Source organism: Hemibagrus wyckioides, linkage group LG12 (assembly GCF_019097595.1).
Source record: "Hemibagrus wyckioides isolate EC202008001 linkage group LG12, SWU_Hwy_1.0, whole genome shotgun sequence".
Taxonomy (NCBI): Eukaryota; Metazoa; Chordata; class Actinopteri; order Siluriformes; family Bagridae; genus Hemibagrus; species Hemibagrus wyckioides.
The window spans coordinates 9,673,258-9,696,998 of record NC_080721.1 but is presented as its reverse complement, the minus strand read 5'-3'; the positions used below and the strand labels follow the sequence as shown (position 1 = coordinate 9,696,998).

Below are 23,741 nucleotides of genomic sequence, written 5' to 3'. Positions count from 1 at the left end.
TGAAGTGTTTCTAATCTTGTGTGCACTATGGATCTGTGGGCATAATGTCTGAGATTAGGAGATTGCAGTAACTAAGAAACCTAATCTATAACTAACTAAACCATATATATAACATAACTAACCTGTATATATCGCTTCTCAAACAAAAAAACAATCATCTATATTTTAATTGATTTTTATGGATTTCATAGAGCCATGACAGAACAGAGAGATCGCATCCTGCATTTGAACGGGTTGTACCACTTTATTAGGAACACCTGTATGATCTGCCTTTATCCAACCAGAAAACGTTCATTAAAACAGACATTAATTATCCGGTTTGGTGAAACCGTGCACACTTCAGCGTCAGACTCTTGGTCTTGGCTGAGAGGAATGAAACCCGACGTAGTCTGTCTTGTATTTAATCCTCATCTACCTTAAGGTTTTAACATGATGTGTGCTCTGTGATGCTGTAAAGTTTGGTTATTTGATTTAATTAGCTCAATTAGTTAAGGGATACTCAGGTAATAATCACGTTACCTCAACTCAACTCGTGTGAAAAAAAGAAAAAATAAATAAAAAAAACAGAAGCAAATGCAGCATGAAGCAAATACTGAACCGACACAGAGCTCGAGGGGGGTTTGTTAAATAATAAATCTGCCCTCTGTATAATACTTTATAGTCTCTATAAATCCTTCTAACATTCTGATGTACCAAATTAGATGGGATAGAAACCACCAGGAAAAAAGATAAACACTTTGCAGTATTACGTATGTGCTTTCCAAAGGGCCACAACTATCCAGGAATGGTAGAATAAATAGCTAAATGGACATAAGTACCTCTCTCTCTCTCTTTCCCCCTAATGAGGGTATGAAAAAAAGCACCAGGTTGGAAAGATGCAGTTGTTTCCCATTAACCCTAACCCTCTCAGACTGCAGCTGTTGGTCTACAGGAGAGAACTTGGCAGTAAGACAAAACTGGCGCTAAACAAACTGGGAGAATTGGTGATGAAATTCTTGTGTCTGGTCTTTCGATTCCACTGACCGCTATAGTGTAGCAGATAAATCTACTATAAGAATCAGGTCACACTATAATTACTGACAGTAGCCCATTTGTATCCATGCACAATTTGTTAGCCACGCTCTAGCCGGTCCCTCGGGACTAGATATTACTGAGAAAGCGACACTGACATGGTACAGGGTGATGAGCTGGAATGAATTTTAAGCACTGTACAAGCACTTTTAATTATAACTGCATTATATATATACACTATATTGCCAAAAGTATTCGCTCACCTGCCTTGACTCACATATGAACTTAAGTGACATCCCATTCCTAATCCATAGGGTTCAATATGATGTCGGTCCACCCTTTGCAGCTATAACAGCTTCAACTCTTCTGGGAAGGCTGTCCACAAGGTTTAGGAGTGTGTTTATGGGAATTTTTGACCATTCTTCCAGAAGTGCATTTGTGAGGTCACACACTGATGTTGGACGAGAAGGCCTGGCTCTCAGTCTCCACTCTAATTTATCCCAAAGGTGTTCTATCGGGTTGAGGTCAGGACTCTGTGCAGGCCAGTCAAGTTCATCCACACCAGACTCTGTCATCCATGTCTTTATGGACCTTGCTTTGGTCACTGGTGCACAATCATGTTGGAAGAGGAAGGGGCCAGCTCCAAACTGTTCCCACAAAGTTGGGAGCATGGAATTGTCCAAAATGTCTTGGTATGCTGAAGCATTCAGAGTTCCTTTCACTGGAACTAAGGGGCCAAGCCCAGCTCCTGAAAAACAACCCCACACCATAATCCCCCCTCCACCAAACTTTACACTTGGCACAATGCAGTCAGACAAGTACCGTTCTCCTGGCAACCGCCAAACCCAGACTCGTCCATCAGATTGCCAGATGGAGAAGCGCGATTCGTCACTCCAGAGAACGCGTCTCCACTGCTCTAGAGTCCAGTGGCGGCGTGCTTTACACCACTGCATCCGACGCTTTGCATTGCACTTGGTGATGTATGGCTTGGATGCAGCTGCTCGGCCATGGAAACCCATTCCATGAAGCTCTCTGCGCACTGTTCTTGAGCTAATCTGAAGGCCACATGAAGTTTGGAGGTCTGTAGCGATTGACTCTGCAGAAAGTTGGCGACCTCTTCGCACTATGCGCCTCAGCATCCGCTGACCCCGCTCCGTCAGTTTACGTGGCCTACCACTTCGTGGCTGAGTTGCTGTCGTTCCCAAACACTTCCACGTTCTTATAATACAGCTGACAGTTGACTGTGGAATATTTAGGAGCGAGGAAATTTCACGACTGGATTTGTTGCACAGGTGGCATCCTATCACAGTTCCACGCTGGAATTCACTGAGCTCCTGAGAGCGACCCATTCTTTCACAAATGTTTGTAAAAACAGTCTGCATGCCTAGGTGCTTGATTTTATACACCTGTGGCCATGGAAGTGATTGGAACACCTGATTCTGATTATTTGGATGGGTGAGCGAATACTTTTGGCAATATAGTGTATATATATATATATATATATATATATATATATATATATATATATATATATATATATATATATATACATATACACATACTCAGGGGTTTCTTTTTAGGTTTGTTTTTGTGCTGTTGAATTCTCAATTCTCATTGGTCAGAATAAGAAGTTTCTCAAAACTCTGACTCTGATTCATATCATGTGCTTATACATTAAAGCGCTAATTCTAAGCCAATTTCATGTAAAAGCTAGCACTTAACTCACTGCCTTTGAGAAAAGCTCGCATTAATGTAAATTGAACATCCCACTTTTTTTTGATTTACGTCACAAGAAAACTTTTCTAACTCATGGCTTTGATGAAGGCTTTTAAATCCACGTCAGTGTGAACACTTTGAGGTTAAGGTTAAGTTTCTTCCATGGAAACGAGGCATAGAAACAGAGGACTTTATACTTTTTTTGGTCTTCAAGAGAGAGTTTAAACAGAGAGGCTGATGAGGGAACGACTGTTTATAGCTTTTAGAACATAAGCTGTAATAAGAGATAACATGTGAGGCTTGTGGATGCTTCAGAGCATTAAGTGGAACTATAAATGGACAAAAAGTACAACGTAATTTTTTTCACTCTTCCCACCATGATATTTAACTATAAATGGACCAAATTACAATGCATCATTTTTTTCCATTCTTTATCGCAATAATTTTTACTATAAATAGACAAAATGTGCTGTTTTGTCATTCTTCACAGCATTATTTGTAACTATAAATGGACAAAAATTCAATGAGTCATTTTTTTCATTCTTGTGCAAATATTAAAGAAATGTAATTGTAGATAAATGTAATAACCTTACAGTAAAATATAGAAAAACTTTGCATCTTATCACATATTACTCCATTTATGATTATTTTCCTATAACAGAATGTCCAATCATGTCTTTTTCTCTTTACTTCACCCCTTAAATTCCCAACTGTTTCTACTGTAACACCAGAATGTTTTTGTATTATTTAGCAATTATCATCATTTATACAATATCTACAGTATATAAAGCTACATATTTGTACGTCTGGTTTTAAGCGTTTAAATGAAACAGGAAATTGAGCAGTGTAATAGAGGAGCTTTTATTACTATTAGTCTTTCATTTCCAAAACCTCGTCATTACAAGCGTAGGTTATCTTTAGCTTGATACTGCAATTACGCTATTAACCACAGCAATTCAGAGCACCTAATTAGCATTAATGTTAGCTTAGGGAATAAACTACTTTTATTCTCCAAGGCTGATGAAAACGAGGCCGAATGAATGATCGGCTAGCTAGTGCATTACAAGAATGATAAAAATGTTAATTTGGTGATTTTTAATCCTTATAAATGCAACAGTTTGGTTTATTTTGGATTGTGTTTGAGGTATTTCTGGTGATTTTACTTAAGTCTCTGTCTCCTGTACCTTCAGCTGTGAAACTGTGTCTTACTCAGTGGACTAAAATATAAAAGACATTGCAAAAGACGTTCAGTCCTTTCACCTGAACTCACCTTTTACATCCAGTCAGCTCAGGGTATTAAAAGAGGGATTTTTTTGTTTGTCTTCCCCCTTTTTTGTGTGTGACAGTTTTGCTTCCTCTGTGTTTTTAGTCTCATTTCTGTTTTGCTCTGTTTGACTTCTGTCTGAATTCCGCCTGCTGATTTTTACCAGCAATACATATTAATCTGCTGTTTACCTCCACATGCCATTATTAAAACAGTGGCCTCAGATAAAACTAAACATGATGCAATATGATGCAATTGCCACTCGCATCACAGAAACAACGTACAATCTACAATATGCTTTGTCGCTTATGTTGTACGAATAACAAGATCATCTATTTAATAAACATAACGTAATTATTCAGTACAAGTGAGCGCACCCGTCTTTGTCCCAATCAGAGATTCTAGTGCGTAATAACAATCTACCAGCTTTCGTGTACTCCGATTTATTTTCTTTGCCAAGAAAAACAAGTAAGTAAACAGAGGCAATAAGGGCACTAATGGCCTGGCAGCATATGCAGGCTGAGTGACTCGCTGATCTAATGCTGGACTCGGAGGAAATTAGATTGCAGTCCAATCAAGGTTAATAAATGTTGGCACCCTGTTTAAAGAAAGGCCACAATCAGAGGTGACACTGGAGCTGAATACAGAATGCAAAATAAACTTCTGCCGCTTGGTGTGTCCTCGCGAAGCCTTTCTCCATTTCTTATTGTCTTCATTATCATCCGGCTCATAGAGCTGTCCATGGTGCTGAACACATGTATCATCCATATATACATACATATAAATCATCCCTGCAAATAATCCCTTTGTTCACAGATCCAGTGTCAATATTTTCGCTTATTTTCATTTAGCACCAAAGGCGCTAGTGATACGTAAATATAGGTCTAGCTGAAACAATTAATTACGCTAGCTGTCATGATCACATTTCACAATAGGTCGTATGCGCACCATTAATTCCAATCAGTAATTACGTTTCGATTTGCGTTACATAGAAAATAAGGCATTTACCCCAGCTAATGCAAGGCACGTATTATCCACATTATCCCATATATCACATATTTTCAAGCAAACACCTTAAAATATTAAAAATTAAATAAAGTCATCATTCACAATTAGAACTGCAGAGGTGAACATGGAGTCATATATTTTTATCCTGGTCATAACTTCTGTATCACAGGAAGCTGTGAATCAACGTAATCTTGATTTTATAGCCATATACATTAAGCATGTTGGAATGTAACCGTGACAACAGGTCTTTGTACACACTGATATTTAAGTTGAAAGGTGACTGTCTGTTGTATTTGATTTGAGTGTTTATGTACTTCATAAATAAACCTTCTTTACTTCCTTACTCATTACAAAAATCTTTCCTTATTCAGTTTTAAATTGTTTGGACCTGAAAGGATTTCATCTCTGCTTCATTCAATTTTTTGATTATTATCTCTTTATAACTTACAATATAATATGATCAGTGTGATTTATGTAAAAGAATAATATAGCTGGAACCAAACATTGGAACATAATCAACAATGAAGTGTTTTATTCCTCATATACACACGCGTATGGCAATGTTATCATTTATTTATTCAGATAAATGCCAAAATGATAAATTAAGTTATACTTCATGTTGTGAAACATCCATGAAACAACTTCCTGTTACTTAAACTGTGTCCCATATGACGTAGTGCACACTACACTCTTACAATGTGCACTATGTACTCTAGTGTCTAGTGTATGAATGTTTAAAGTGCCGCATCATCTTGATTTTTAACAACCGGAGGTATAAACTGTTTCCCAATCAGTGGGAAGCTCTTGTAATGTGACTATAGCTTCAGCAGAATTATTAAAATGTAAAAAAATGATTCAAACAATGTGTGTGAACTCATTTAAAAGACATTTGTAAGACGTCTAGACTACCGGTGTGTCGTCAGCCATCTTGAAAATTTTTTCTCACCCAGCGTCAGCGTGATGAGGTGTCTATGAGGTGTTCAACATTCCACACTTGGTTATTTTAAGGTTGAATAGGTGCATCATCTGGGTAAATGAAGCGCATTTCTTCTTTATGATTCAGTATGAACACACGACTCACACTATGTATAGTACACAATGCTGCAGAACAGTGCATAAGTGCTAACCGATTTGGAACACACCTCTAGGTTAGAAACAGACAGTCTCTCACCATTCTGAAAGCTCGCCATGTTTCTGAGAAAAACTGCAATGCCCTTAAGCCTGTTGGAAAACTCACTGACTGTTACAACGCACTGACACTGGAGACTCCTTCCCAAAATGCTCCTTACAGAAAACTTCAAATCCGTGTATAACAGACAAAGTGTATTAATATAAATGTTCCAGCTGAAACTACGACCAGAGCTGCTGTTATAGAAAAACCATCAACACCTTCTGACCAATCAGAATAGAGCATGTAACAGGGCTGTGATGTTACAGTCAGAGTGATAACTTTATCTCTTGTTTCTTCTGCCAACAGCTGAACTAAACTGTCCCGTATGATGTTTACATTTATTACTTTTGTATAAAAATATAACACAAATATAATATTATAATAAGAACAACACATCGTTTATGGTTGTTTTATCGGGCTGTAGATTCTTTTTTTAAAAACTCCAGCTGAGCATTAGTAGTAAATTAGAGCCTCGTCTGGTCTGTGTGCTTCTCCGTATGCATGCTCAGCTGTGTGCTCTGTCACAATAACACTGACCCCTTCGCTTCATCTATTGACTCATCTGTCCCCGTTTTTCAGTAAATGTAAAAGGATGTTCTCTCTCTCTTTCTCTCCCTCTCTCTTGCTCTCATTCCCTCTGGCTTGCTCACTCTTCTTTGTGGTAGGAATCTGTGAAGTTATGTGTTTGTTTGAACTGCAGTCGTCTAGGTAACTGTTGCCATGCCAACCACCAGCCCCCAGCATCTCCTCCTCCTTCGTATCTTTGAAGTGGGGCTCCAATGCAGAGCGGTTTCAGCCAATCATGGTGGAGTTCTTAGCAAAGCCAGCCAGTCAGAGCCAGTTAACTGTTTGCAGCCTGTGCATGTGTGTCTTTCAGTCTCAAACTCTAACTGTGCATGTGTGTGTGTGTGTGTGTTGGCATCTCCGATGCGGGGGAGGAGGTTAGCAGGTGGGAAACGGCGGCGTGAGGGAAAGAGAGAGAGGGAGAGAGAGAGATGGAGAGTGAGAGGAACAGCGTGAGCAGTGCGAATCAAAGAGAGAGTCCCATGTTGCAATAAATCTCATTGAAGTGCATATAATCTACAGGGAAACACATCCACCACCATAACGAACAGCCTCTCATTACTTATGTAATCATAACACATTCCCAACATGATACGTAACCAGCTGTATGAATCACCTGAGGACCCTTTATTATCGAACTAATCAGAACTAATGACAAATCGCTCGGACAAATTGCAAATCCAAGCAGCGTCGTGCTTTAAATAAGACACGATAACGCCCAGCACTACGCTGGATGCGCAATTAATATCATCCAACAAGTAAACAATTACACAGTGCTGTGTGAATTGCATCACCTGACAGCTGCATGTATCCGAGTCCTAGCCAGTGCGTGCATTCAGACGCATACAGGAGCAATTAGATGCAGATGAAAGATTTGATTAATAGAAAGAAACTTCATAGAAAATATATACACAACGCGTGGAGACAGGTTATTGTCCAGATCGTTGCCTTTGAGAAATTGCAAAGTGAACTAAATCCGAAGGCTTTAAAAGCTACAAATAATCTACTTGCACTTTAAACAATAATAATAACACCACGCATTTGTTTATTTGTCTCTAGAGCGGTTTCTGAATAAAATGCAGTATGCATAGAATAAGGATTTTAACTAGAAATCAACAAGTACACACAGACACCTAGATACATTTATTATAATTATTAATATTCTCACCAGTGAATAATAATCATATGAGCTAGTAATATTAATAACTTTTATTAATAAACTGGGCAAATTATATTCAGCTGTTTACTGAACAAAGCAGTTGTTTTGGATTAGATTTTAATCATCACCTACCCTGCTATCGTAGTAGATCAGCTCCAGCTCGTAGTCCGGCAGAATGTCTGTCCTCTTGTTCACCAAGTCCAGAGCCATCTGAGCTGAAGGGAGGCACGCTTGACCCCCGGGCCATCCTCCGCTCATGGGGAACAAGGCGCCGATGTAGAGCTTTTTCTTTCCTAAAGCGGGGCAGGACCAGGAGAGGAGCAGAGTGAGCGAGATGAGTGCCAATCTACCAGGGGTCCCGATGCGCCGAACCCCAACAGGATGCTGACCAGCCATGATTCAAAGTAGTGTGTACTTTTGTTATGTTGTCTATTATTATTATTATTAATTTTAAGTCTGCTTTGGAAGTTTATCCAAGGAGGGAGTGATAAAGTGGAGGTTGCACTGCTGACTACTCTCACAACATCTTCATCTATGAAGAGTTTCGGATAGTTTTCTGGAGTAATTGTGTTTATTCGAGTGCCTGATAAACGACAGAGCAGATCTCTTTCGGTGTTAAACTGATGTAACTGAATTAATAGTAGTCATGAGGAGGCTAATAAGGCTAATAATTAACACAGGTGCAGGCCAGCAAGTCAGTTAATTGAATTTGGGCAGTCAATAGAAGTTGATGATAATTAAACGGAGCTGTTTTATTTCAGCCGCAGGCCATCAACGCATGTTAGTCCTGCAGTACAGCTTGTTCGTGCAAGTTTAAGACAATTAAACAAAATTTAAAAAGAAAGAAGTGTTTGGGTATTTCAAAAGAAGTACAACGTATATATCCTCGGATTTGTTAACACCACATCAACTTCACATAAAATCCGCGCACGTCTACATACTCACGGCTTTCCCGTACATCGCTCCTGTTCATTTTCGAACAAATTAACGTCACATTTTTGTCAACAAACGCTGCAGTGCAATAACGTCCACTCAAGCTAAACCCTCCTCGGGATGTGTCATTGCAGAAACTATGACGCCGGAGATAAAGCCACAGAACTACGCGTGAGCCGGAGGTGATGTGGCTGGACCTCAGAACCCTGCAGCTGAGAAAAGAGAACAAAAGAAATGGTGTAATGTATGTGCTAGGAAGAGCCTTTCTCAGGATGCAGCAGGGAGACTGAGGGAGAGGAGCAGAATGTGCCAGGTTTTGAGTGAGAGAAAGAGGGAGGGGAGAGAGCGAGAGCGAGAGAGAGCGAGAGAGAGAGAGAGAGAGAGCTGCAAGGCAGATAAAGGGGAGGGCTCACGCTCGCTCCCTCTCTGTTTCACAAACCACTTTGAATTTGCAACCCTTTAACGCAGGCTCTCTCATTTATCTCCCTCCTCCTTCTTTTCTCTGCCATCTACACACAGGATTTCTCCTCCACATCTCAGAAGGGACCGGCACATCATGCTTTCATGCTTTCAATACCTGCTACTTATTTGCTTTTTTCCAGCGTTCGTGCTAATGACGAAAATTGAATTATGAAAGTAAGGGCTGACTGGGAAAAACATTCACTTTTCCACTTCGCTCTTGCACACTCTCATATAAATAATAACAATTATAATAATAATAATAATAATCACGTCTCAGTACTTTCTCCTTCTCGTAAACCTTTCCATCTATCTCCGTCTGCCAATCAATGGAAGCGTTTCATTTAGCATGGATCATTAAGCAGGGCTGAGAGCAAAGCCAAACCGCATTATCACTCTGGGGTTCTCACTCCCACGCGATCCTCCGCGTCTTCATCACCGCAATCGCCATCCTCACTCACACAGCTCACTAAACCCCTAGGGACTGTGTACATCCACAATACAGGGGGAGATATTCTCACTAATCCCTCTAAGGTGTGTGCATGTAGAAAGATGGCATGAATAATATCTGGAAAGATATGGTCTGACACCTGTGCACCTTTTATTGATGTTTCTCCTCCCTCTCTCTCTCTCTCTCTCTCTCTCTCTCAGTCTTCCGCACCTCGATTGGAGAAACTCTGTGTTTTCTAGCTCTTTGTCCGTTCCATCAGTCTGCTCTCTCTAATCCTGTGAGTCTTTCTATATTCATCTATTTATCCTTCTCCACCTCTCTGTACTCAATCCCTGTTGGCTGCATAAACACACACACACACACACACGTTGGTCAGACTTGCTCCATCACAATCAAACTGTAAAACTGTCTAGACTTTAATGATGTCATCAAGGTAACTGGTCTTTGAAGGTTAAGTCTGCAAATGTAGAAGCTTTATTCAAGTAAGCGGTGTGTGTGTGTGTGTGTGTGTGTGTGTGAGTGTGTGTGTGTGTTAAGTTTGCATTCATATAAACACACATACACATATATACGTACAAGGTCGGGGTTGCATGTATACTTGTGTGTGTGTGTGTGTGTGTGTGTTTGTATACACATATCAACTGTATGTCTATCTATCCACACACATACATGTATATATATATATATATATATATATATATATATATATATATATATATATATATATATATATATATATATATGTATATATACATATATAGGTTAGGTTTGCATGTGTGTGTATATATGTGTGTGTGTGTGTGTAGACAGATAGCTATACAGTAGATGTGTGTGTGTGTCTGTCTATATATATGCTAAATACACACATACGTCCTTATAAATATATATATGACATCATTAACGTCTAGACAGTTTTGCAGTTTGCGTGTGATGCAGCAGGTCTGACTGACTGTGTGCACCTCATGCAACCACACTTGCGATGATCAGAAAGAACACACTCCCATTTCCACCAAACTCTCCATCGCATCGGAATGAATACCGGCTAAACGGCCAAACGGCTGATGATCAGGCAGACGCTGCAGGTATAACACAGTCTCTCCTTCAGATGCATTTTTCCTTATTGCGAACGAGCGGTACGCCTGTAATATTTATTGCGGCGTCGGAGCCCTCCCTACACCCGGCCCTTGTTATACGCAGCCGTTTCAAAGAATAATGCATCGCTAATGCGTTGCTAAATCAAGGAGACCACAAACTCGTGATAATTGTACTTCGCCCAAGACAATGAGACACAGGAGAGAGCGAGCACATTTACTCTGCGTGAGCCGCCTGGAGCACTCTCTGGATCCTTGCTCCATAAATTCTGCCGACATCTTGGTGCAAAGCTGATTAGCCATTCTGGACTCTGTCTTAAACAACGGGGTAATTTTATAAAACGAGAGAAGCACTTTAGGGGAAGTGCTCTGCTGGAAAGAAGTAGCTGTAGTCCATCTAAGGCACAGCGCCTTGCTAGCACAAACCCATACACACACACAACACCTTTAAGACTCTACACATTAGGTCTGTCATGGAACACATAACGCATATAATGTGATAGTCAATTAGCAGACCATCTGTAACTCATACACTGTAGATTAAATATATATTGCCTGCTGTCATGATCTTGCCTTCCCTGCTTTGCATCATGGTTCCCTTGGCAACAAGAGACATGTGCTCATTGTTGTGGCTAAAGTGCTTGTTTTTGTTAATAGTTTTCACCCTGGTCTAGTCATTGCTTTGTTATTTCACCTATATAATGTCTCCACATGCATCTTTTTTTGTTATTTAAAAGTTTCATCCATCCATCCATCCATCCATCCATCCATCCATCGTCTATACCCACTTTATTCCTAATTAGGGTCACGGGGATTTGCCGGAGCCGATCCCAGCACACATTGGGCGAAAGGCAGGGGTACACCCTGGACAGGTCACCAGTCTTAAAAGTTTCATTCTCTGCAGTATTTTTCTTCTTTGCGCTTCCTGGTGAATTAGCACATCCACTAAACCCACTTTTATATTAAGCGAAACACTAACCAAGCGATTCTCCTGGGTGTTATTAAAAGCTATCTGCGAGCTTCTCATTTCCACACATGCTTATTGTCAGCATCTATTTGTTTTCCTGATTATAACGCTGAACAAAACAAGACTGGAAGTTCTGAGCGCAGTCCGTACAGACGTCTGTGTGTCCACCTTTTTAATCGGACAGTCTGTTCGGGGATAATCATTAATAAATCACTTAATAACTGGTTCGTTTGAAAAAAAAAAAAAAAAACACTGATAAATGGTGTTGTAATATTTTTATTATCTCTCAATTGAATTAAGTAAAATTAGTTACATTCTTTGTCGTGACATTTTATAGCATTACTATTTACATACTGGCTTAGAGGATTTAACAGAGCGGAGAGAATTCGGCGTGAATCGTGTGGACTAGCCTGGATTTGTGCGATTAAAGAAAACAGGATGTATGGTTTAGTAGTGATGAAGTAACTCTGTTATAATCCATTAACTCATTGGATACTGGTCAGTAAACCTGGATGTTTACATCTATCATGATCTCAGCTTGCCATTCATTTCCACAGACCAACTCGACCGAACCACACCAGACTGATTTAATTTAACCCTTTAAAACAACCTCCATATTTTTTCTCGAAAGCACTTGAAATGTGTCCTCCGCTTTTCAGAAAGGCATCACGCCATGCTAGACTGAGTGGCGTCAGAATTAGTATGGCTTCCCATGCACGCTCGTTGAAAGGAATGTCAAGGTTGATGGCAGCAGGAGGAGAAATATTGAGGTGAAAGTATTTCCTCTTGAGAAAAAATCCAGCAGCTGTCATATGGCGCTCTGTGAGGCGTCTGGAGGAGAAGGAGGAGGAGGAGGAGGAGGCAGAGGAAGAGGAGGTCAAAGGCTCTGTCGCACGTGAAAAAAAAGACAAAAACCGTTTAAAATATCAAATCCATGCAGTACAAGCGCTGGTGTAATGGAAGCGGTCTCACTGGAACTGAGCTGCAGATCATTTTAATATTCCTAAAGCAAGTGGAGTCTGGTTTCCTCCGCATCCTAATGCAATTTTTAGTCGAAGCGATTTAAAACTTTGCAACTTTCAACCACAGAGATGAATCAGAAAAATCAACACGACGAGCACGTCATACCCTGAAGCTTCCAACCCAAACAAAAGCAGTGTGATGGCGGTGAACACAACAGAATAAATCAGTGGCACTCCCTAATCCATGGTGTGTTTGTTTATTCCTCACAGATTCGTGGATACTGTGACTCTGCAGCAGCATGAGACACTCCTGCCGTCTTAACAAGCATTACCACAACGCCGGGGGTGAAAGGGTTGAAAGAAGATGAAGCCTTAATTACAGGATTGTGCTGTGTTCAAGCGTCATCTTCCTGACGGTGACAGCGTCGTATTTCTCTACGTCCTGAGAATGTCCTCTGCCTTCATGGGTGTTTTCTATAACAGTAAATAAGGAAGGTGAAGGTTGCTATGTGGAAGGTCAAGAGAAAATACAGCTGCAGCTGGATAAAACCTTTTTATGTATTACGTATTAAAAAGCTTAAACAGGAGCTTGTGATATCCCATAATGATATAAAACGTGTCAGATGGTGTTCATTAAAACCGTTCAAGCTTGGCGAAAGTTTTTCCTGAAAAACCGAGAATAGAAGTAGCACAGGTGTTATGACAGCCACAGGTGTCACAGATTTAAGACATGCCATTTCAGTTTTGAAAAAGCTGCCAGATAAATCTAAATTCTTCCGCAGTAATGAACACTCCCCTGCCCTCCACAGGCAAGAGGAAATGAGCGAACTGACAGCTGGCTGCTGGCTAATGATCATACGGCAGCGCGAGCAGTTGCACGGGTTGCCAGGCTGGCAGCAGGATGGAGCAATTGGACCTGCCCGTTGCCAGGTCACAGCAGGCCACCGCGATTGGTTGCCCAGGTTGCCAGGTCACAGCAGGGCTTCACGATTTGTTGCTTGGGTTGCCAGGTCACAGCTGGGCAGCACGATCACCTGTCGAGGTTGCCAGATGAACACGCTGACTCAGAAGCCACTGAGGAAGCGTATGCCTCGATAACTCAGGCTCAGATAAGTCAACCTGTTCCCATTTTTTTGTCGATCCTCAGGGTCAGGAAAAACCACGAGCGAACAAAAGAGCCACACCCAATGGTTTTTAGCCATTTTTAGGTGGGGAAAAACAAAAGGCGGCGGCATACAAATAGCAGAGTTGTCTGATTGGTTGCCGTCCTCCTACCCACTCCTCCACAATGCTGCTGTGGGAAGATTTCTGCACAGAACCACACACTCCTCCTCTCATCACCATAGTAATCCTTTTATTTGCACGGCACAGAGAGAGCATTCTCCCGACGGATTCGCTTCACTTGACACCAAATTTCATTTGTTGCTAAATTCCTGGATTTGAAATTGCATCAGCACCCGTTTTTCCCCGGCTCCCCGTAGGTAATTGACAGATTGCATTCTCCGTGCGTAGGGAACGGAGCGATCACTCAACAGTGTGGAAAGACAGAGCGGGAACCTAAAACAGCAAAGCACACAGAGCTAAAGCACGCAGGCATGCAAGCTCTCTCCGACTCGAGTGAAAGCATGCTCGGGTTTGTCGTTTCAATACAAAAACGACTGTAGAGAGACAGCGGAAGCCATCAGCGGTTGAGTGGCAAATCGGTAGCCGGCGCGCTCACCGCTCTGCTGAATCGGAGTGTGAAATATGACCAGGCACTGCTTAATAACACACCTGCTGCTTAGAGCGTCTGCTCACTTCAATCCTCCGCTAACCCAGTGATGGTTAAAACTCTTGGCTCAGGAGCAATGACTCACCCCGCTGATTAACTCTCGCACAGTCCGGTCTTTCTCATTCATTTCACTCAGTCAAAAACCTCTGGAGCAGACAAAAAACCCTGAAAAATGTCATCACATACAGTACACATATGCTTCGTAAAAACAGCCATCAGATAATGCATAATGTTCACTGAAAAACACTAGTCTAGTCGACTTCAACAGGAAGTTCATTTCCAAACCCTGATATTATTACAATGTGAATGCAGCACAACTTCAAAAATGAGCCTTAAGACCACTCTTCACCTTTAATTAGCTTTCAGAGTTATACATACACCTTTCCGTGTAAAAGACACCTGAAATTTCTACCTCAGGGTTAAGAAAATGTACCGTTCAGTACCCTTCTTTGCTTCGAGACAGCTACCAATGATGATAAAACATTTCTGCTCACGTTGAGCCAAAACAATCTCTGATTTAATCATGTGATCATACTGCAGAAACACTGCACAGAGCCAAGAAACATCCAGCTAACAACAGTTAGCTCTCTCTTTCTCTCAGTGCTGAGAGGCTAGTGATACTGTAGCAAGCTAGCTGGCTACCTTTATCTAGCTAAACAAAAGACAGTAGGAAAAACAAAACCCACACATCTGGTCCTTTCTGGGGTTTTTTTTGTATTAATAATGTCTGCATAGTTTTACACAGGTTTTGTCTGGGATTTGATTTGTGTTCACCATCCTGTTGTTTAGCTAATTGGCTAACATGATCCAGCTTGTTTGCTATATTCCTGGGTCTGTGTTTTAAAGTTACGTGAAAACATTTGACTGTGAAATAATAGTACAGGCTTTTTATCCTACTTGTTAAAGCCTAATGTACTGCAAATAAGCTAAATCTGAGAATTGGCTGAAATAATTATTTTAGCACTGTCCCTGACCAAATAAGTGCCGAGTTCCTTTTAAAACCCGGGATGTTGTTAGCAGAAAGCACAGTGCTTCACAATCAGCAGTATTGGGCTGTTCATTTATCATACTGGCACATTTCCCTCCCATTCTTTTGATATTTCTAAACCCTACAAGTTACCTGCCAACTCTTACTAGCCTCTGCCTACTAGACTTCTCTTCCTTTCTTTTTAGAAACCCCTTCTGCTCATCTTTCATGTCTTTACTGTCTATTCTACATTCAAGCTTCCTGACCCAAGTCCTCTCTCTCTATCTCTTTGCTTTTCTCTGCTTCTCTCTCTCTCTCCCTGCCTGATCTCTCTCCCTCTCATTGCCTGATCTCTCTCTCACTCTCTCTCTCTCTCTCTCTCTCTCTCTCTCTCTCTCCCTCTCCCTGCTCGATATCTCTCTCTCTCTCTCTCTCTCTGCTTGGATATAATAATGTTAATGTGATCTGCAGCCCATCCATAAAACACACTCTAATCAGCCCGGCTAGCTGTGAGCAGCGCAGCCAAACACACTCTGCTATTTCTGGTACCGACATCCCTCATGTTTATGGTGCATCTCTTATGATTGTGTTGTCACACGAGCTCTTATTTCATGCTTCGAGAGTGCTCTCGATTTTTCCTGACTTTGTTTCAATGAATAAGAGACGTGGGAATTAATAGGGCTGATGTGATGATATTTCCAGGTCAGGGGAGAGGAGGAGTACAGTAGAGAACAGAAGTGAGACGTTGACAAACAACGTAACAAACCGGGTTCGGTCGACTCAGCATTCTCTCTGTGATGGAGCTGCAGAGGCTGCAGGATGGTAGTACAGATCCAAAAATACTAGTACCCACCAAGAACTTGAATACGGTACAGTATATACATTTGGGTCCATAAGTATTTGGACAGTGACACAATTTTGCCAGATGGTGGCGTTGAAATCATGATAAGACTGAAGTGAAGACTCGATGGGTTTAACAAAAAAATATTGCATCAACCGTTTTGCAAATTTCTTTCACACAATCCCAGCATTTTTACAGACTCAAAAGTAATTGGATAATTGACTGATAATCCATCAGATTACCAGTGACCTGTATCCTCATTATTTCATGACAAATTAAGGAGATAAAAGATCTGGAGTTGTCCATGTTTTGTTTTTTGTTTGTTTTACCTGTTCAGGTGAACTCTCAATATGAAGTCCACTGAGGTGTCAGTGCAAGTGAAGGAGGCCTTCATTAGGCTGAAAAATAACCCCAAATCAATCAGAGAGAAACTTAAGTGCCCATATGACCAATTTTGTCCATTCTATTTTAAAAAAGACTGGTGAGGTAAGCTCAGCAACACTAAAAGACCTGCTGGACCAGAGAAGATGAGTAAACTGGATGATTACAGAATTCTTTCTTTGGTGAAGAAAAACCCCTTTGCAATGACTAGTCGAGTCAAGAAGACTCTCGAGGAGGTAGGTGTCTCATTGCCACAGTCTACAATCGAGAGGTGCCTTCATGAATATAAATACAGAGGATTTACCTCAAGATACAAACCACTTAACACTCAAGAATAGAAAGTCCACATTAGACTCCGAAAGAAAACATCAATAAAAGCCTGACCAGTTCTGCAACACAATAGTTTGGACAAATGAAACCAAGCTGAACTTGTAGTGAATGTAATGGGAGGAGAAGAGTGTGGAGAAGTAAAGGAAGGACAAAGCATAGCACATCATATGAGGCAGTGTGATAGGAAGGGCAGGTGTGACTGTTAATGGAAGTGGTTGAACTGGGTAACTGGTGTTTAATGCTCCCTGTTTAGGGTCACCACAGCGGATCACCCAGTCCATGTATTTTGATTTGGCACTGGATGACTCAACCCTTCCATTGGGACTGGCCCTGAAAATTAACCCCAGTGTGGCTGAGTTGGTTCCCTGCCCAGGAAGCGAACCCAGGCCGCAGCAGCGAGAGTGCAGGATCCTGCTGCTAGACCAACAGGGATAACTGCTGACTTCTAGCAGGATTAATTCTGAAATGTACAGAGTTGCTATACTTTCTGCTCAGACTCAGCCAAAATGCAGCAAATCTTAAAGGACTTCGCTTCACAGTACAAATGAATAAAGACCCAAAACATACCATGAAAGCAACCCAAGCACTTCTTAAGGCTTTAGAAAGAAATATAATGTTCTTAAACAACAGAGTCAGTCACCAGAATTCAATCCAGCTGAGCGCACTTTTCACTTACTAAAGACAAAACTGAAGGCCACAAACAAGCATCAAATGATGGCAGCTGCAGTAAAGCACAGGCAAAACATCTTAAGGGAGGCAACTCAGAATCCAAGTATTCAAAACAATATTTATATCTAGGTTAGTTTGTCCAATTATCTTTAAGCCTGTGAAAATGGAGGTACTATGCAAAAATAGCTGCAATTCCTAAAACATTTGAAATGTTGAACCACCTGAATGGTGTACAGAGAAAAAAAATGATGACAATTCTTCTGCTGTACAAATACTTATGGACCCAACTGTGTAAACAGCGATATGCCAAACAGCCATCAGCTATACAAGACAGTTAAACGACTCGAAGGAAGAAATGAGGAATGAGATTGGGCTGTGGATTAAGATGCCGTGTGAATAATATTTCTTCATATCTCCAGCACCATTTCTCTCCATATCTCCGCCACCACCACCACCAACGACAATCCACTTAACCCGGGGCCGAGCTGACAAGCCGATGGAGGCGTAAAGGGTCAGCAGGACATGCTGTTAAATCACAGCTCTAATGACAGGGGAAACTGCAGCTCACAACTGATAGGCCATTGACCATGTTTCTCTCTCTCTCTCTCTCTCTCTAGCACAGCCTTCGAAATCATCAGCGTAAGACAGACTTAAAAAAAAAAAAGAGCGGGGTAAGTGGTGACCTTGCAAGGACATGCTGGCTTGTAATCAGCAGCAAGGCGTGAAGCAGCCACTAGGGAATGGCTTCTGATACGTGAGCTCAATTTATGGGAAATATTATATTAGGAAAATACCGGAAACGAGGATTAAGAAGTTGAAATAAAGTAGCATGAACACGTCACATCTTTCTAAAGCTTAACTGGAAGTCTTCATGTTGCTGTTAAATACTTCTCAACCCAGAAACGCAAACCGTTTCACTGGCCATATCTGTCCAGAACAGATGCTTTAAACACGCAAGGTCATTCACAGAAACGTTTGAAGCAGCGGCAGCAAGTTCCATCCCGTTTGACCGAATTATTTTATCCGTAGAAAATTACAACAGCTCAGCTGCGGATATTAAAGGGCTGCGGCAATATGCACAGAACATCACATTTGTAACGAAATCAGTGACAAAACTAATTAAATACCAGTTTTTTTCTTCCGCCGTCATTAGCTGATATAAATGCCACCGCGAGCAGCACGTGAACAGACAGAAATAGCAAGCAGCTCTATCACTTTCTACCACGGAAGCAGTTCTCAGCCGGCTTTATAAAGATCATTATACTGAAAGTTTTTCATCTATTTGACCGGTTACTTGAGTTGGAAGATTTCCAAAGCTAATAGCTTTTTAAAAACAAGCATAAATAACGCTGACTAGGACCTAATCTGTGTGGAAAAATCAGTAACAAAAAGCTCGGTGGATTTAACAATTAGCCAAAACATTATTTTACACACTTCTAAGTAATCAGCTTAATATTTGAAGAGATTGAATATGTCCATGAAATAAATCTGTACTGGGGGGATTGTAACTGACTGGAGTTTATTTTACAGTTAAAAGCATTTTTGGGATCCACTACACAAAAATGTTAAAAGTGAAAATTATAAGATAGTGCACATAAATTGTTAGTATAAAGTATAAAGGTTTGAATAGCTGCATTAGTGTTTGTTATTTATAAGTCTAGATATCTAACCTTCACTTCCTTCTTCAACCGGATTGAACTAGAAGCTCGTTTTGCACGTGACGCGATTCAGAAACTAGCGATTTTGCTAAAAGCTTTTCAATGCTTATACTTATATATTTACAGTGTGTACATATATAGTGGGATCCAAAAGTCTGAGAGCATTAGCGAAAATGCTACTGCGGAGGATGAAGCTCCCTTTAGAGTCTGCTTCTGTCAAGGTTTCTTCCGAATATCAGAGTGGGTACATTTTATTCCTCATCACCGTCGCCTCTGGCTTATTCATTAGGGATAAATATAAATGTAAAACTTTTAAACTTTATCATTTTTATTATGAATCTTTATGTTTCTGTAAAGCTGCTTCGTGACAATATCCACTGTTAAAAGAGCTCTATAAATCAAATTGAATTGAAGCAGAATTTTTAAAAAATGTTTACCTTATTTTCTTAGTATTTGGTACACCTCCCCTACCCTTTCTTCCTTCCTTCCTTCCATCCTTTCTTCCTTTCTTTCTTTAATAACAGTGTGCACTCAAGCTGCCTCAGACTCTATATGCTTATATAAAACCTGATGATCCGTTTTAGATCAAATCCATCATTGTTTCGTCTGAACACACGCTTCAACGGAAGAGATAAAACACGTGGAAAATCAGACCTTCAGCATAAAAATCAAAGTTCACTTTTTAAATTCAGATTTATCCCTCGTGAGCTGGCGAGGTGACGCTGGCGAGGAAAAACTCCGAGTCGATATGAGGAAGAACCTTGAAAGGAACCAGACTCGAAAGGGAACCTTATCTGGGTGACATATAGATCATTTCCTTTCTATAACTGTACATTAGTATCAGCAGAATTTATTCGTTTTTTTCAAGACGATTTCCTTCTTACAGAATGCATTAAATTTTCAATAAGGTCAGAACTGAGGAAATTAAATGACTACGTCTATGCCAGAGACAAACATCTGGATCATCTGGTTTCATCTTAACCATGAGGCAGAAAGCAGAAGAGTCACTATAAATAGTCACCTCTCTTATGCTAGAGGAGACCAGGGCCGACCACAAGTACATGCTAGAATGAGCTGCGCTACCTCTGACATGTACACGAGACAGATAACAGACAACCGACATGATGCTGATATTGGAAAAGCCTAGCGGTGTCTGAAGAAGCCTACAGAGGCACTAATCACAGCAGCACAAGAACAAGCACTCAGCACTAGATCAATCAAAGCAGTGGTGTATTACAGCAGATAGACCCCTGAGACGGTCCAGCACATTGCAGCAGGATGTACACCATGCAGGGAGAAAGCACAGAAAGTACCACCGAGTGTGTATGGCGCTTAACGACTGACCATCGTTAACCAAGTCTGTGCTATATATATATATATATATATATATATATATAGAAAAGAACATGTTGGTTGTTGCTGCATATTTATAGCCTTCTTTACTAAGTTTGATTATCATTACCAAAGCACTAACTTGTACATGGTTAATCGATCAGTTTGTGGTTCTTTGATATGGGAAAGTGATTTTGTGTTCATAATTCTTCAGAAGATAGACACTGGAGTATCTGATTGGATGTGCGGTAGCTAAAATAGCTAGCTAGGCTACTACTTTTATGATCGTCTAGCTACTAGTTGAAATGGATTAATACAAATGACGTGTTGATGTAAGCATTTTATTACGTCACTCAATTGATTTTCATGGGATTTCTGCCAAAATACATCCAATCACACAAAGTGATACCATTAAAAGTAATACTTGATATGTAAGGTTTCGCAATCATTCTAATCCAGTGTGTGTGTGTGTGTGTGTAAATGTATGGGGTTGTATACACCTGCAAGAAATACAGATTGAAAAGGTATAAATGGCCGCAGTAGCAGATAGTAGTACTTATTGTTAATATGTAATATAATACTTTAATCATTCTAATAGTTCAGCCCTAAAGTTGAAATAAAACCTACTACACCACTGCAGACAAATGAGGAGGTAATAACAAACCTTCCAGATCACATTAATAATAGACAAGGAGAAGAAAACAGCAGTGGTGATAGATGTGGCAATTCCACGTAACACTCACATCCAGGAGAAGTAATATGAGAATTCCCAGAGACACCAAGGAGCTGAAAGAGAAAGTGGACACAATGTGGAGTGTGTGGAGGGTAAAACAAAATCTCATTCTGTTGTAAATCTTACTCTGTTGTACTCGGACTTCTGTACTGAAAGTGTAACACGGACGGATGGATGGATGGATGAATGAATGGGTGTATGTATGTATGTATGTATGGATGGATAAATATATGATTGGATGGATGGATGGATGGACGGACAAATGCTGGATGATGGATGGATAAATGTATGACTGTATGGATGAATGGATGGATGGATGGATGGATGGGTGGATGGATGAATGAATGGGTGTTTGTATGTATGTATGGATGGATGGATAAATATATGATTGTATGGATGGATGGATGGATGGATGGACAAATGAGTGGATGGACGGACAAATGCTGGATGATGGATGGATAAATGTATGACTGTATGGATGAATGGATGGATGGATGGATGGATGGATAGATGAATAGATGGATAAATGTATGAATGTTTGGGTGGATAGATAGATGGATGGATGGATGGATGGATGGATGGATGGATGAATAGATGGATAGATGAATAGATGAATGAACGGATTGATGGATTGATAGAGGACTGCAGTGCTGAATAATTGAATGACTCTCATTTCAAAGCCTGTCTCAGAAGATAAACAGAGCATCGTTGTACATGTGTGCTGTTCGCCCGCTCACTCGTCTCATCTCTCTCTCTCACAGAAAGTCGAGAGTACGTCTTTATTTATTGTCCGGCTGAAGTGGAGGTTAGTCTCTCTGATGCTCTTTGATATCACAGGATTGGGTGGTCAGTTCAGAATAGCAAATAAATGCCAATGCCTTTGATCCAAAGTGAGATATTTCTCTCACAGACATGATCAACATTACAAAGGCAACAAATACATACAGTGTGTGTGTGTTTCAAGTGAAGTGTATATATATGTATATTTGTATATATATATATATATATATAACTGTATAGATTTTGCATACAGCAGGATTTTAAACTGAAACTGTTTTTCTGTAAAACATGAAACCCACATTGATTTGTGCCGGCATGATGTACAACCACATCTGCAAAACTGCTTCCACATAATGACCTAACCCATGTTGTGATTTCCCCAGTAGGAGGTAAGGAAGGGGATAGAGGCGAGGAGGAAGGAAGAAAGAAAGAAAGAAAGACAGAAAGAAAGAGGGAAAGAGCTTGTGGTTTGTCTTTGGTTAATTAAAATCCTCTAATGCTGCCTGCTGCCTGTTGGGTACAAACTAATCTCAGCTCTCTGCTGAAAAAAAAAAGCCAATAGCACCAGCTCCCATGTTCATTCCCAAGAGCCAACATACCAAACAACTATTCTTTGCTATTTCTCCAAAAATCTATACAAAGAGCAAGAATTTAATTACACTCAGTCTTGTTATTAATCTGAAAAAAAGTCAATATATCAGACTTTTCACCCCTTGGGTTCTAAAGTGACTAAAGTACAGAACAATGGCTGCTCCACTGACTGTGTATCGTCCTTTTTGTTTCGCAATAATTACAAGCGAAAAATGTGTTCGAGATGAAAGCTTTGTTTAGAAAAAAATCCATCTTGTCCATTGTGGAGCCTAAAGCTGTTTCATAAACAGCAAAGTGTACCGCATTGGGCTTTCACTTCCTGCTGAGCTTATCTGTTGACCTATTGGTGAGGCCATGTTTAGCATCAAGGCACTGGGGATGAAATGATGACATTTGGGCTTCTAGAATAGCTGCTTGTGTAAGTCAGGAGGGAGCCACTGCACCAGGAAGGTTAGTGTTTGCTGCAATTATATATATATATATATATATATATATATATATATATATATATATATAAGGAAGCTTATCTTTAGGAGAAAGTGTTTCTAAATATCTTGTTTTAGGTTAGGAATTAGCGTTAGAGTTAAGGTTATTAGTACTGGCTTTAACACTGAAAGAGGATCTCTCTTTTTTTATTAGAAACACTCTGGGCTGTATGTCTCAAAAGATTTAATCCCGAAAGAGCTCGCTCAGGGGGCGGAGTCTGCATAAATACACGGAGGAGTGTCTCAGTTACACACCACTCTGACCTTGGATCTAAACCCAATTTTTTTTCTTGAGTAATATTGGCATTGAGCATGAAATGTATTATGTATCAAGTCTTAAACCCAGCACCATTGTCTGACAGTTAACTCGCCACTATATCATGCTGAAATGTATCTTCTGTGCTGTCTAAAACTATGACATGCCATTTGCAGCCAATATCAAATGCC

At 40.4% G+C, this 23,741-nt stretch overlaps 1 protein-coding gene across 3 annotated transcripts in view; it reads right to left on the bottom strand.

Moving 5' to 3' along the window:
• The window catches only part of gabbr1b (gamma-aminobutyric acid (GABA) B receptor, 1b), a 120,469-nt gene that overhangs the window by 50,472 nt on the left and 46,256 nt on the right, over positions 1–23,741 (bottom strand). For 2 of the 3 annotated variants that reach the window (XM_058405171.1, XM_058405172.1), the window contains exon 7: positions 8,026–8,186. In XM_058405171.1, coding sequence (XP_058261154.1) covers positions 8,026–8,186 — 161 coding nt within the window. Of the gene's footprint in view, positions 1–8,025; positions 9,126–23,741 lie in introns of those variants that run through there. The other variant, XM_058405173.1, reaches the window with a different exon arrangement.